Source organism: Clarias gariepinus, chromosome 5, assembly GCF_024256425.1.
Source record: "Clarias gariepinus isolate MV-2021 ecotype Netherlands chromosome 5, CGAR_prim_01v2, whole genome shotgun sequence".
NCBI lineage: Eukaryota > Metazoa > Chordata > Actinopteri > Siluriformes > Clariidae > Clarias > Clarias gariepinus.
Window position 1 is genome coordinate 15,461,217 of NC_071104.1, and position 13,498 is coordinate 15,474,714.

General features: G+C 40.5%; 1 protein-coding gene across 1 annotated transcript; it reads right to left on the bottom strand.

The window, feature by feature from the left end:
- Window positions 1-410: 410 nt before the first annotated feature.
- Window positions 411-13,377, bottom strand: rabl3 (RAB, member of RAS oncogene family-like 3). The gene is made up of 8 exons (XM_053497285.1): window positions 13,174-13,377; window positions 12,815-12,906; window positions 8,679-8,808; window positions 8,396-8,510; window positions 7,046-7,196; window positions 6,809-6,880; window positions 5,042-5,080; window positions 411-896 (listed from the first exon to the last, which is right to left on the bottom strand). The coding sequence occupies exons 1-8, from the start codon at window positions 13,217-13,219 to the stop codon at window positions 840-842; spliced, it is 702 nt and encodes a 233-aa protein (XP_053353260.1). The 5' UTR covers window positions 13,220-13,377; the 3' UTR covers window positions 411-839.
- Window positions 13,378-13,498: the final 121 nt, after the last annotated feature.

Sequence of the window (13,498 nt, forward strand, 5' to 3'; positions counted from 1 at the left end):
GTTTCTTGAACATGACAATGAATTCACTGTACTAAAATGGCCCACTCAGTCACCAGATCTCAATCCAATAGAGCATCTTTGGGATGTGGTGGAACGGGAGCTTCGTGCCCTGCCCAAATCTCCATTGCAAGATGTTATCCTATCAATATGGGCCAACATTTCTAAAGGATGCTTTCAGCACCTTGATGAATCAATGCCACGTAGAATTAAGGCAGTTCTGAAGGCGAAAGGGGGTCAAACACCGTATTAGTATGGTGTTCCTAATAATCCTTTAGGTGATTGTACATTTAAAAAAATTATTTGTTAGATTTTCTTTCTAATGTAATACAAAATTTAATTACAAAAGCAATGAGGAATGCAACAAACATCACTGCAACAGTGAACACCAAACTTCTGTGAGGAAAGTTTTTTTTTATTATTTAACTGATTCCTGTAAACATATACAAGTACAAGTTTGCTAATATAGCAAATGTGCAAATTTATGAAACTGCATAAATTAGAAGAATCAGGAAATTATATAGAAATAATTTTCTTTAAGGATAAATCGTTGTACAATCATGGAGCAGATACAGAGGAAGTTGTTCATAAATGCTCATGAAAGGTGAAAACAGAACAAGTACCGAACAAGTACTTTAACAGAAACTTAAGAAAACCCTGACTGACAATCTCACAATTAAAGAAACACAAATTGTCTTTACTAGTTGTTACTTCACAAACGTTCTCGGTCCACCTGCACTAGTGTAACTGCACACATGCACACTGATATAATGATGGTGAGTTTGGTAGTTATACAGACCTAAAACCACAAGACTCTGTGGTTGTTTTTTTTTTTTAGTGACTCAGTCATAGTGAAGACTCTTGAAGTTGAAGCGCTTCCTGTCTGTGAAGCCTGTCATCTACAAACAAAAACAGGACAGAATGAGAAATTATGCCTACAGTAAGACAGCACACTGCATATAATTATTATTTTTTAAATGCATGTGTGTCTTCAATAGAAAACACTCCTTAATGTAAATGAAACTATCACATTAAGGTAGTAATTTAGTTCATGATTGTATTCAGAATAAAACAATGTACAGTGGGGGTAATCAAGTATTTGATCCCCTACAGATTTTCTAAGTTTCCCACTTACAAAGAAATGAAGGGTCTATAAATTTATCATAGGTTTATGGTAAAGGATTGAGACAGAATATCAATCAAAAATCCAGAAAATGCACATGTTACAAATGTTATAAATTAAGTTGCATTTCAATGAGGGAAATAAGTATTTGTTCCCTTTTAAAGGCTACACTCGATGCTGCGTGAAAACGCTATGGGAACATCTTTTTGTGTTGCCGGTTGTGAAGCATGTGTGTGTCAAACACGCCAAATTTTGGCATATATAACCTTGGTCAGGTGGCGTCATCTGATGAAGCGCACCTGCAGGTTATAAATAGGAGTGAACCGGAAACATTCCTCAGATCTTTTTGTCTTCAAAGGACCGAATATTGTGAATGGATAGGAAAGACTTACTCTCGCTTCTGCAGGTAAGTAACGCAGGCGATCGCATTTCGTATTTGGCTGCGGAAGCGGGAAAAAAAAAAAGACGACAGATTGCTTTTGGGTGGCCGGGGGGAGGAGCCTCGGATAAACGGCGCTGAAAAACTTGGGCACTGGCGGGGCTCTACAACGTCGTTCCCGGAATTACGCTGAGCCACAGACCTGTCTCTTCGTGCAACAAAGCAGACGGTCCGTGCTATCGGCTGTTTATGGCTGCAATGGTGTCCCGCAGAGTTACCTATGGCTAAATCTCACGGGAGAATCAAGGATAAGAATCGTGCATTCCTCCTTGATGCCCCATCTCGCCCTCTGGCCTGTTTGGCGATGCTGTTAACGTCGCCACTAGGTTCGGGAGGCGAAATCATATGAACAAGCCTTCGGGAAAGTCCTTCCCCGCCATGCTCAAAGGTCATGACTGTCGGCCACCCAGCTCTGACCGGGTCTGACTCTCGCGAGGTGCTAAGCGCAGGAATAGAGCGTTATGGACCGGGCACCCCCTCGTAAGACTGGGGTGCCGCGCGCCACGCTTTGCAATCAGCCTCGAAGAAGTCGGACCTACGTACTGTCTCCTTCACAAAGAAGAAGTCCTGAGGTCGTCCAGGACTGTGGGGGTGGCTCCCCCTGGGGAGGGGCACGTAGAATTCCTCTCAGGGATGAAGTGTTCTCCCTGGCACCTCCAGGAGGTCGGTGTTCTTGCTTCGCCACCACTGGTTTTTCGAACAACACCGCTCTCCAAGAAATGTTAGTTTTTCGGGTTTTTCCTTGCCATTTTCAGGATGCCGAACAGCTAACACCCCTCTGTCTAACCGCAAAGACTCTGCCCCTTTCTGAGAAACTGGCAGCGTGAAAGCTACTGCCAAAGATATCTCCTTGTGCCTCTGCACATGAGATTGTTTCAGTTGTGGCTAAAAGCAAGGGGATTGTACTCAGGGCCAATCCCCAGAGGCGAATAAGGGTTACGCGCCCTTTCTATGTGGTTCGGACCCCGGTTTTTGACTTTGGGTCCCACTCTATGTGCGTCCTTTTGTCGTCGCAGATGATAATCACAGACGCGTCCCTCACGGGCTGGGGTGCGGTCTTAGATGGCCGTCCAGCCCAAGGGAGCTAAAAAGGCCATCTTCTCGCGTGGCACATCAATTGCCCCCAAAATGATGGCTTTATTTTGGCCCTGAAACACCTCCTCCAGCAGTTGAGAGGCTACCATGCCCTAGTGCAATAATCGCCGAGGCAAACTGTGCTCGCGCCGCTTGAATGAGCTAGCGCACCAGTTTCTGCTTTGGGCACAGGGCGAGTCCCTGTCCCTCAGGGCGATGTACATTTTGGCTTATAATCGCCAGAGCGCACTGTGCTGCGCTGCTTAAATAAGCTAGCGCACCAGCTTCTGCTTTACTCACAGGACGAGTTTCTGTTCCTCAAGGCGATTTACACTCCAGAGCATATGAAGTTGGGAGCCCTGGTACCTTCAACGCACTAGAAAAACGTACGCCCTCAAGGAGAGGGTATTTGAAAGTGGTGCATCGTGGAACATGAAGACCCAGTCCACTGCCGAATTGTTTCAGGGCTGGAGTTCTGCAAAAAGTTACTTGGGCTTATGCCCTAGTACCCTCGGAATGTACGTAGCCGCTATTTCGGCTTGTCATGTTCTGACGGATGGCGTCTGGCTGACACCCCTCCCAAACCACTAGAGTCAGCGCCTGTCTGGCTTCTGACCCTCAAGATGTTTTTTTTTTTATAATCACTTTTGGAGATCTGCAGGCTTCCCTTCCTGCCTAGACTTTGCCCCTGGGCTAGTCGGAGCTATTCAGCATCCTCACCCGAACTATTTTCATTCTTGACCATGCACCCAGTTTCCTCAAAGCCTTCTGTCCTACGCCTTTTACAGCTCCGGAGCAGGATAGGTTCCACCTCCTATCTTCAGTACGCACTCTTTAGATTAACGTCCACCGCACTAGCTAGTGGCGTAAGTCAGAGCAGCCTTTTTCATCACATCAGGGAAAGATGCTATTGCCCTAGCCTACGAGGCGTGTGGTCTCACTTCGCCTCGAGGAATCAGGGCTCATCCGACCAAGGGGATTGCCTCATCTATTGCGCTGGCAAGAGAGTTTCCCCTGCAGCAAGTGTGTCATGCGGCAGGTTGGTCCTTTCCGCACACATTTGTGAGATTCTATAGTCTGGACGTTCATGCTACTCCAGGCTCACAGGTCCTCGAGTCAGCCTTCCAGAGATTGTTCTGAGACCTCCTCGGCCTTTGTGCACACACGCTTCACAACCTTGGGGTCCAGACACTTGCAGTGCGGCGGCGTTGGTATTCTCGTTCCCATAGCGTTTTCACGCAGCATCGAGTGTAGCCTTTGAAAGGGAACGTCTCGGGTTACTTTGCTGTAACCCTGTTCCCTGAAAAGGCGGGAACGAGATGCTGCGCTCCAATGCTGCACTGCCTGCGTGACTGGACGTCCTTTTCAGACAAAATTGATCTGAGGAATGTTTCCGGTTCACTCCTATTTATAACCTGCAGGTGCGCTTCATCAGATGAAGATGGTTATATATGCCAAAATTTGGCGTGTTTGACACACACATGCTTCACAACCGGCAACACAAAAAGATGTTTCCGTAGCGTTTTCACGCAGCATCTCCTTCCCGCCTTTTCAGGGAACAGGGTTACAGCAAAGTAACCCGAGACGATCCCCTACCAACCAACAATAATTCTGCCTCTCACAGACTGGTTATGTGCTCTTGTGGTACACATATTAATTTAAGAAGGTGCTCCTAACAACAATGTGATATATGTATAAAAGCAACCTGTCCACAAAATCTTTATCTTCCATTCAAACCTCACCACTATCGGCAAGACCTGGAATGGGCTACAGGACCATCAGCTAGAAGCTTGGTAAGAAGGAGACTGCTGAAGCGATTATTTACAAATGGAAGAAATACAAATTAACCATTAATGGTCCTATATGCAAGATTTCACCCCATAGAGTAAGAATAATCATGAGAAAAATGAGGGACCAGCCTAGGACTACACGGGAGGAGCTTGTGAATGATCTCAAGGCAGTTGGGAGCACAGTCACCAGACAAACCATTGGTAACACAATACTGTACGCCTGCATGAATTGAAATCCTTCAGCGCAGCAAGTCTTCCCCTCCTCAAGAAGACACATGTACAGACCAGTCTGAGGTTTGCCAATGAACAGAGAAAAATTGGGATAAACTGCTGGGGTCAGATGAGACCAACGTTGAGCTCTCTGTCATCAACTTGACTTGCTGTTTTCGGAGGAAGAAAAATGCTGACTATGACACTAAGAACACCACAGTCCCTACAGTCAAGCACGGAGGTGGAGACATTATGCTTTGGGGCTGTTTCTTTGCTAAAGGTACAGATTGACTTTGCTGCACTGAGGGCCCAATGAATGAGGCTATGTGTTAGAAAATTTGTAGGGGATCAAATACTTATTTCCCCTATTGTATGTCGCCACATCACACACAAAAACAACACTCTCACCTGACTCGAGTCTCTGCTGAAGTATCTCTTCTCTATAACCTGGAACATCAGAAAAACAATTAAAATTTAACTATTAGTTTACACTGGATGTGGACACATTAAATACATGAATGAGCTAATAATATTGCACAATATCCACAGCTAATAATATTACTCTTACAAACCAATAAAAAAATATGTATAGTAGAAAAAATAAAAGGTGATTTAAATAAAACACTGTAAATGTATTAGAATAAATAAATCTAATAAAAATAATTATTTAAGGGGCCCTACAATGCTATAAAAAAAAGGTTTTTTTTTTTTTTTGCATATTTGTCACACTTGCCAACAACTAACCCCAAGCATTTGTAATAACTGGAAATGTGTCTTTCATATCGCTGTGGAGGAATTTTGGCTTAAACCTTTTTTGTGAATTGTTTTAATTAAGCCACCTTGGAGGGATTTCAAGCAAGTTTTTAAAGTCATCTTAATTGGAGACTTTGATTAAGCCACTCCAAAATCTGATTTTTTTTAGACTTGCTGGTGTGTTTGTGATTATTGTCCTGCTGCATAAACCAAGTGTGTTTAAGCTTAAGGTCACAAACTGATGGACGTGCAGGGCCAGGAGGGTTTGGACAACTTTTTTAAATGAAACATAATTTAAAAACTGCATTTTGTATTTACTTGGGTTATCTTTGTATAATATTAAAATCTATTTGATGATCTCAACCTTTTAAGTGTTGTAAAAAACTTTTTTTTTTTAAGTACAAATAAATAAGGAAGGGGCAAATACTTTTTCACTGCATTGTATCATGCAAAACTCACTTTTTAGTCATTTCATGATATTTAAATGGGTCTCCAATAGAAGTGTACAAACTACAGTACATAAAAGCACAAAAAAATCTTCTTCCTCCATTTTCTAGTTTTGTATTAGCCCAGGTTTAAACGAGGAAACTTGATTATTTGCCCTAATGTGACTTCATATAAGACAATCCCTCTTTCCTGGCTTATAATGCAGCTCTGCTATTTCGTGGAGATGTGGCCTGGCAGGAGCTCGCTTACACCATCACGGAAACAGCACATTTGGAAAAAGGTGTGGAAAGGGAGTTTAAGGTATGAAAATATGCATTATTTGAGATATTTCAGCTAGAGCATACACTGGGACATACCAATGAAACCTTTGTTAACCATAAAATAATAAAATAGGGGACCTTTAAATAATGTTGTTTAAAGCATTAAACATAGTAAAATGTCAATAAAATTATAACCTTGCCAACCTTGAAATTATATATAAAAATGTGTTTTTAAATTAAAATGTATAATAATAAAACACACTCCCTATTCAAATATTCTGCTATGTTAGTGCAACTTCAGCACGTGAACTTTACTAATTGCTCCAAAAACAGCCATTTAAAGAGAAAATAGCAGTATGTTGATTTGGGTACAATTAAATCAAGTCTGTTCTGGCTTTGTCAATGTGCCTTAAAAACTTAACACTGCAATATACTTTATAATGTAATATACACTACATGTTTGCCTTTGCTTCAAGTGATTTCACTTTGCTAAATGATATTTCTACTATTTATTCACACTGTCATGTACTATACGTGTTACCACCATTACACAGACTACTGTTATATGCTAAGATGATTTAAGTTACATTTTGACCATGTACTGCTGATTGATTGAAATAATCAGAAGTTGTTGAAAAGTGTTGTCAATAATTGGAAGTGACGAATGAGTAGAACATCTTCAGTAGGTCTATCAGAAATAATGACGCTATCTTACCTTGTCAAAAAATCTGCTCAGTTTTACAGCATTAGATGAGCCAGCAGCAAAGTAGCGTGGATTAGTGCAGTCCTAAATGACAGACAAATAAGATATAATAATAAAAATAATAATAATAATAATAAATCTGAACTAGATAAGATAAGAAATGGAGGTAAAAAACACCACAGAATAAACTTTGTCTGTCTGGTAATGTGTTGCCTATATTCACAGTAATAAACTCTAAGAATCACTCACCAGGTTGATCTCCTCTGCGTTGAAGTCTTCAGACAGGAAGGCGGTACGAGTCAGGACGTCATTGCGCTTGTTTTCAGGAATCTGATCGTACTTGGTGCCAATTAGCAGGAGAGGAATGGTGGTGTCTGCAAACTGCTCTCTGTCATAATTCCTGCAAGTCCACAGCAGTAAGTTGAAGAGGTACAGGCATGTGTTTACATGTACTGTATATAGGCCTTACATGACCAGTCAAATGTTTGGACACACCTTCTAATTAAGTTTTTTTTGTTGTTTTGTGATTTATTTTCTACATTCTAGAACTGTACAGGTAGTTCCCGACTTACAAACAAGTTCTGTTCCAGGAGCACATTCGTAAGTCCGATTTGTTCTTAAGTCCAACAAACAGTCTTACATGCCTTTGTCATTAATATATAATGTAAAGCATATCAATCCACTTGACTAAATCTGTCCCTTTTCCCCACACTGCCATCATGTGGCCAAAAACCATAACCATGCTTAAGGAAATAAATCTCACATGAAATGTGATGAAACTGGCTCTCATAAACCCCTTACAAGGAAAGCAAGACCAAAACTTACCTCTGCTGCAGAGGACAAGTTCATGTAGAGTTAACAGTCCCAAAAATAAGCAGTTAACTGCAACCTCGGATTAGATCTGTTATGAAGGCTTTACAAAGCACAAGCAGCAGGCACATCTCAGATATAAACTGTTTAAAGGGATTTTTTAAATAGATTTTATACATATTTTGGATGCCCTTAGAATTGTTTAACAAATGTAGAAAGAAATAAAAATCAGTAAAGACCATGGAATTAGAAGGTGTGTCCAAAATGTTATTGGAGGAATTACTACAGGAGTGCTGAAGCATTCTAGTTTAGTACTCCTAGATTCCCACTGCATGTGATAATACTTTAAAGATCCCCATCCTTAATTCACATCAATTGTTGATCACCAGGGACTAGCTTACATGATATTATACGATATCCATGTGCCGATTTGATTTGTATCGCGATTTTGTTTGGATTTTATAAATAATCCCGATCCAATATTCTTTTTTTTTCATATAATTTTAAACAAACTGTGCATTTAAACAGAATGCTGTGCTGCCTGCTAATGTATGAAAGGTTTAGATCTGGTTTAGATGCCATCTGTAGGATAATAGAGGAATGGCAACATTTCACCTCAAATGAAACCAAATATAAATGTAAAAGGTTTTTTTTTTTGGAGTCAGTGTGGCCACACAAAAGAATCACGATACATCTCTGAATCGACTGTTTTCTCCATTCCTAGTTCTACTCATTCGAGAATCACGAGTCTCTAGATAAGTCTAGTTATTTCAACTGGAGGTAACTCACCCGTTTGACACAATGACCCCAGTAGGAGACGAGTCTTTGTTTAGTGCTTCCATTGACCACCGATACAAATTCTGAGAGGATTTCTTGTTGGTTAAATCATGAACTAGAATAATGCCTGTGAAAACAGGTCAGTATCATCTGTCCAACATTAACCAAGAGCATGTTTATTGGACTATACTGATGTAATCATCATTCAAGTCTACAAAACAAAATCTATTGAAGCATCAAACCACTGTTATATTCCATTCCTGCTTGAAAAGTATTCATGGTTTTGCCATCTTACCATTAACTGAATTGTAGAAAACTGCTCTGGTGCTTTTAACACTACTGGCACTTCCCACAGATCCTCCAACATCCCACAGTTCAATGTAGTAAGTCTTCTCCTCTGGTGTACCTTCTCTGTAGTCATGGATCTGCAGGAGCAAGGAAATCAATAAGATGCAACCAGATATTCATTCAATATAAGAAGTAAAAAAAAAAATGGCTACAAACGTGTGTTCAGATACAAGACAGAAACAACTTCAAAAGTTTCTCGCTTTATAATAATGAGTTTCAGCTATTACCAAAAAAAATTTAAGCTCCCCTGATTTCATTGTCGTATTCTGTAATTCACAAAGAAAATTGAACGAGTGATTAGGCAAATTGTTGTTAATGTGGGTTCCTAAATAAACTGTGAAATGTCAAAAAGAAAAGGAAAATGCAAACTTTTATTTCATCATTGAAAACAACTTGCATTCCAATATAAAGATGTACAAAATTATTAGACTCCATTTAACAGACGCCATACATGGATTTAATTAAAACCTCCTTTAGTTTTGATTTCAGCACACAATGTGGTGGCCAATTCATGTGTAAACATTATGCCTCATGCTCCCAGAGCCAATCTTTCACAGTTGGAGTCCCTGAATATACCTGTGCCATCAAGGAAAAAAAACTCCATGGTGTGAAATCTGGTCATTCAGTACATTCAGGTCATCAGATGACTCATTTTATTCCCACATACCGTTGTAGAGCCAAAGCTGACCTGACCAACTGAGGCAACACTGCCTCCAGTGGCCACTATGCCATGGTCATGTGATCCGATGAGTTCAGGTTGACCCTATTCCAGAATGATGGTGCATCAGAAGAAAGGAAGCACCTGAAGCAATGCACCCATCACTCTGGAAAAGGGTTATTCTGAACTCATCAAACCACATGACCTTTATCCTTTGCTCCAAAATCCAATCATTGGCTCCCTAGAAACTGATTGGTCTCACTAAAGTGATCTTCTTATGGACAAACAGCTGTTTAGTCCCAATTCTGTGAGTTTTCAATGCTCTGATTTTCACAATAAAACATAGCTATAGTTTTTGCTGTTCATTTTCCCCCTACAATTTCATAATGTGTGTAAGTGGTCTACATTCAGGATTTTTTTTCCCTGACCACATTACTTCACAAAAAGGATTAAAGGGTTCTTAACCCAGTTTGAGTCATTTCAAATCTCCTCAGTTGTTTGTTTTTTTTTTTCTTGATGCAGCCCAATAATTTGATCCATCTGAAATACAAGTCCCTTATTTTGGCCAGGTAGTATTTAGATGATACTCACATGGGCACACTTTATTGCAGAAAAAAATTAATTCTAATAACCAGCTAGCACCTGTGTTTGCAGAGATATTCAATCTCTCTTTACCTCAGTCGGTGATCCCCACATGCTTCAAAGAGTCCATCATTGTTCCTGTCCCGAAGAAACCTCATCCTGCTTCTCTTAATGACTATCGCCCTGTAGCCCTCACCTCAGTAGTGATAAAGTGCTTTGAGCAGCTGGTCAAGGACTTCATTATCTCTTTACTACCGGACACACTGGACCCACTACAGTTTTCATACCGGCCGAACCATTCCACAGACGATGCAATCTCACATCTCCTCCACACATCACTCACTCACCTGGACACTTGGAAAGGGAATTATGTTAAAATGCTCTTCGTCGACTACAGCTCTGCATTTAATACCGTAATTCCCTCCACACTCACCAACAAGCTGGAGCACCTGTGACTCAAATCATCTCTGCGTCAGTGGATCACCAACTTCCTAACTGGCAGACCACAGGCAGTAAGGATGAGCGGACAGGTCTCAGCTTCCCTCGCTCTCAGCACTGGAGCCCCCCAGGGTTGCGTTTAAAACCCCCTGCTGTACTCATTGCACACCTATGACTACATAGCCACTACGATCTCCACCACCATCATTAAGTTTGCTGACGACACTGTCGTGGTGGGCCTGATCTCTGACAATGAAGAAACAGCCTACCTGGAGGAGGTTGGAAATCTGGAGAACTGGTGCCAGAAGAACAATCTCTTTCTGAACGTCAGCAAGACAAAGGAGTTGATAGTGGACTTTAGCACAAATTAGGAGAGGAACTACCAGACCCCTGTCATCAACAGGAGCCCAGTGGAGAGAGTGGACAGCTTCCGATACCTCGCTTCACATCACGCTTGTCATGGTCCTGTCACATCAACACCGAGGTGAAAAAGGCCCGGCAGCCTTTCTACCACCTCAGGCGCTTGAGAGACTTCAGACTAGGGCTGCACGATATTAGGAAACTATGAGAGATGCAATATTGTTGTTGAATATTGCGATAAAGATATTTCTTGCGATATAACATTTCCCTAGAAAAATGCATTCATTATTATTGGCTATTTTTTTAAAATCATTTATATATGTAATGATCATGCTAAAATAAACAGGTAATAGATATTCGTCTAATGTAATTAAATCTAATTCGGGCTAAAAAGAAACTATATGTCAAGGAAGTTGCAAATACTATAAAATGACCCTCAGCAGATATTCAGATTTCTGGTTTGCTGTTACCATAGACCTGCCAACACAATATGAATTACTTTCAAACATTACTTTTTATTCACGTGTAACCATACACTCATCGAGAGTGTCTTAAAACAAGAGCATCTTTTAAACTAAATATTTCCTCTGGCTTGCCTGGTTTTTTGGTTTGTTTGTTTTTTTCAAATAAAAATAAATATTATTAATTTGGAGGTCTTCATATACTAGTGATATATATATATGATAGTATACATATATATGTATACTATCATATACATATATGTAGCTCCCTGTGATTGTGTTCCAGGTGATTGTGGAGATTAGTTGTATTTCCTCTCGATGTGACCACAGTTTTTCGGCACGACTTATCTTGTAGCCAAAATATTGCCATAATTCTGATGTACCCTTTTTGTTTAGGCACAAGTTCTTCGCTGCTGTCATTTTCCTCGCTTGTCTCTACTCCTGCCATATTTATTTTTCATTCTCTGCTCTGAGCCGCTAGGTTCACCTTTTGGCCCGGTCTAGACAATAGCATTATATCACCTACTTGGGAGCCGGGTATGAAGATAGTAAGGGCCCATCTGATTGGTCAAATTTGGACACACAAATGCTTGGCACATAAATTAAATTTCATTTATCGCAACTCTTTGCGATAAATGAAAAAGTGCTCAGGAACTTTTACTCTTGCAATATAGAGAGCCTCCTTACGGGAAACATCTCAACCTGGTTCGGGAACAGCACCATGCTGGACAGACGAGCTCTACAGAGGGTTGTGCGTTTGGTTGAACGCACCATCCGCACCGAGCTCCCTGATCTGCACTTGATCTACAGCAAGCGGTGCTGGACCAAGACCAGGAAGATCGTGAAGGACTTCAGCCACCCCAACAATGGACTGTTCTTTCTGTTGTGGTCAGGAAAGCGCTTCCGCTTCCTGAAGGCCAGGCCAACACAGAGAGACTGAGGAGGAGCATCTTCCCGCTGGCGATACAGTCTCTCAACCAGATTAACACACAAGACTAATTATCTCAGCGCTTTTGCAACATTGCACAGAAATGGACACTCATGGACATTATTCATCTGTGCACACACCCCAACGCACTGTAGACCGGACAATCATGGACATAGCACATTTGCACACACATTGCTCAATTGCACACTTCTGGACATTTTTCATTCATTCCACATATTATTTGCATTTAAATTGGGAATCCATGTTGAGTTAAAATTTTGTATACTTCTGAAAGGATGAATAAATATTAGTATTAATAGCTCCCCTTAAGCTCAGTGGTAAGTTTTTCGCCTGAAGGCCCGGGTTCAATTCCCACACAATGTCCAAACCCCAGCCACTGGATGCAGCAGCCGAAAATCCAACAACATCATTTTAATGAGATCATTAGTGACATTATTTGGTGTTAGCCTAGATAAATACGACTTAACACAAAATGATGTGTTTAATATGTGCCAAAATAATTCACAATGTGATTTTATTAAAGATTAAATCGTGCTGCTTTATTTTCCAAATAAATTATATAATTAATAAATATTTTTTACTTTAAAAAAAAAAAAAAGGAGATAAGGACAGTATAGATGGGTTATGATCATTACCCTGACGTCCACAGAACAGCCAACAGTCCATGAAGGATTTCCCAAAACTTGGTTATGACACAACAGATGAACTAAAGACGACTTCCCAACACCTAAAAGAACAGTCAGTATAAGTTACTAAGCAAGATATATTATTACATATATAGTTATTATATATAAACTATTTAATCACAGTGAGATATGTTGCCAGCTCTGCTCATGAAAACGTAAAAGAAACTTTTATTTTTCAATACTTGACCCCACTGGATTTGTCCTGTGTCGTGTCAAAACACTAACACCATAATCAGAAAGGTAGTTCATTACATAACATCGCTCACACATGCACAACATAGTAATTCTAACATTTTACTGCTCCTTACCTGAATCTCCCAAGACTAACACTTTTACTCTGTCAAGCGAAGACATGTTTATTCCCTCTATCACTAACAAGCTCGCGGATCCCTAAAGCAGCGTTACTTCCTGTTAGTCAAAAATACTGCACAAAATAAAAGTCTAAATCTTAACGCATTCGTTTAAATTATTCTACGCGTAGCAGGAAAACTAATCAAATAGTGACTCACTCACGTTATAATTTCACTACTTTCTGTGTATTGTGTGTAAGAAATATAATTTCATATAAACCAAATGCAGTGCGAGCATTATGTTTAGCGGGGACCCTTGTCTTACTTCCGGTTGCTATGACCA

What these genes read in the sequence shown, in the direction of transcription:
- rabl3 (XM_053497285.1), bottom strand. Translation starts at nt 13,219, where the DNA reads ATGTCTTCGCTTGACAGAGTAAAAGTGTTAGTCTTGGGAGATTCAG. An exon ending in GCTGTTCTGTGGACGTCAGG is followed by an intron (nt 8,809 to 12,814) that starts GTAATGATCATA and finishes TTGCTCCTGCAG; the next exon opens with ATCCATGACTACAGAGAAGG. An exon ending in GGGGTCATTGTGTCAAACGG is followed by an intron (nt 7,197 to 8,395) that starts GTGAGTTACCTC and finishes GTGGACTTGCAG; the next exon opens with GAATTATGACAGAGAGCAGT.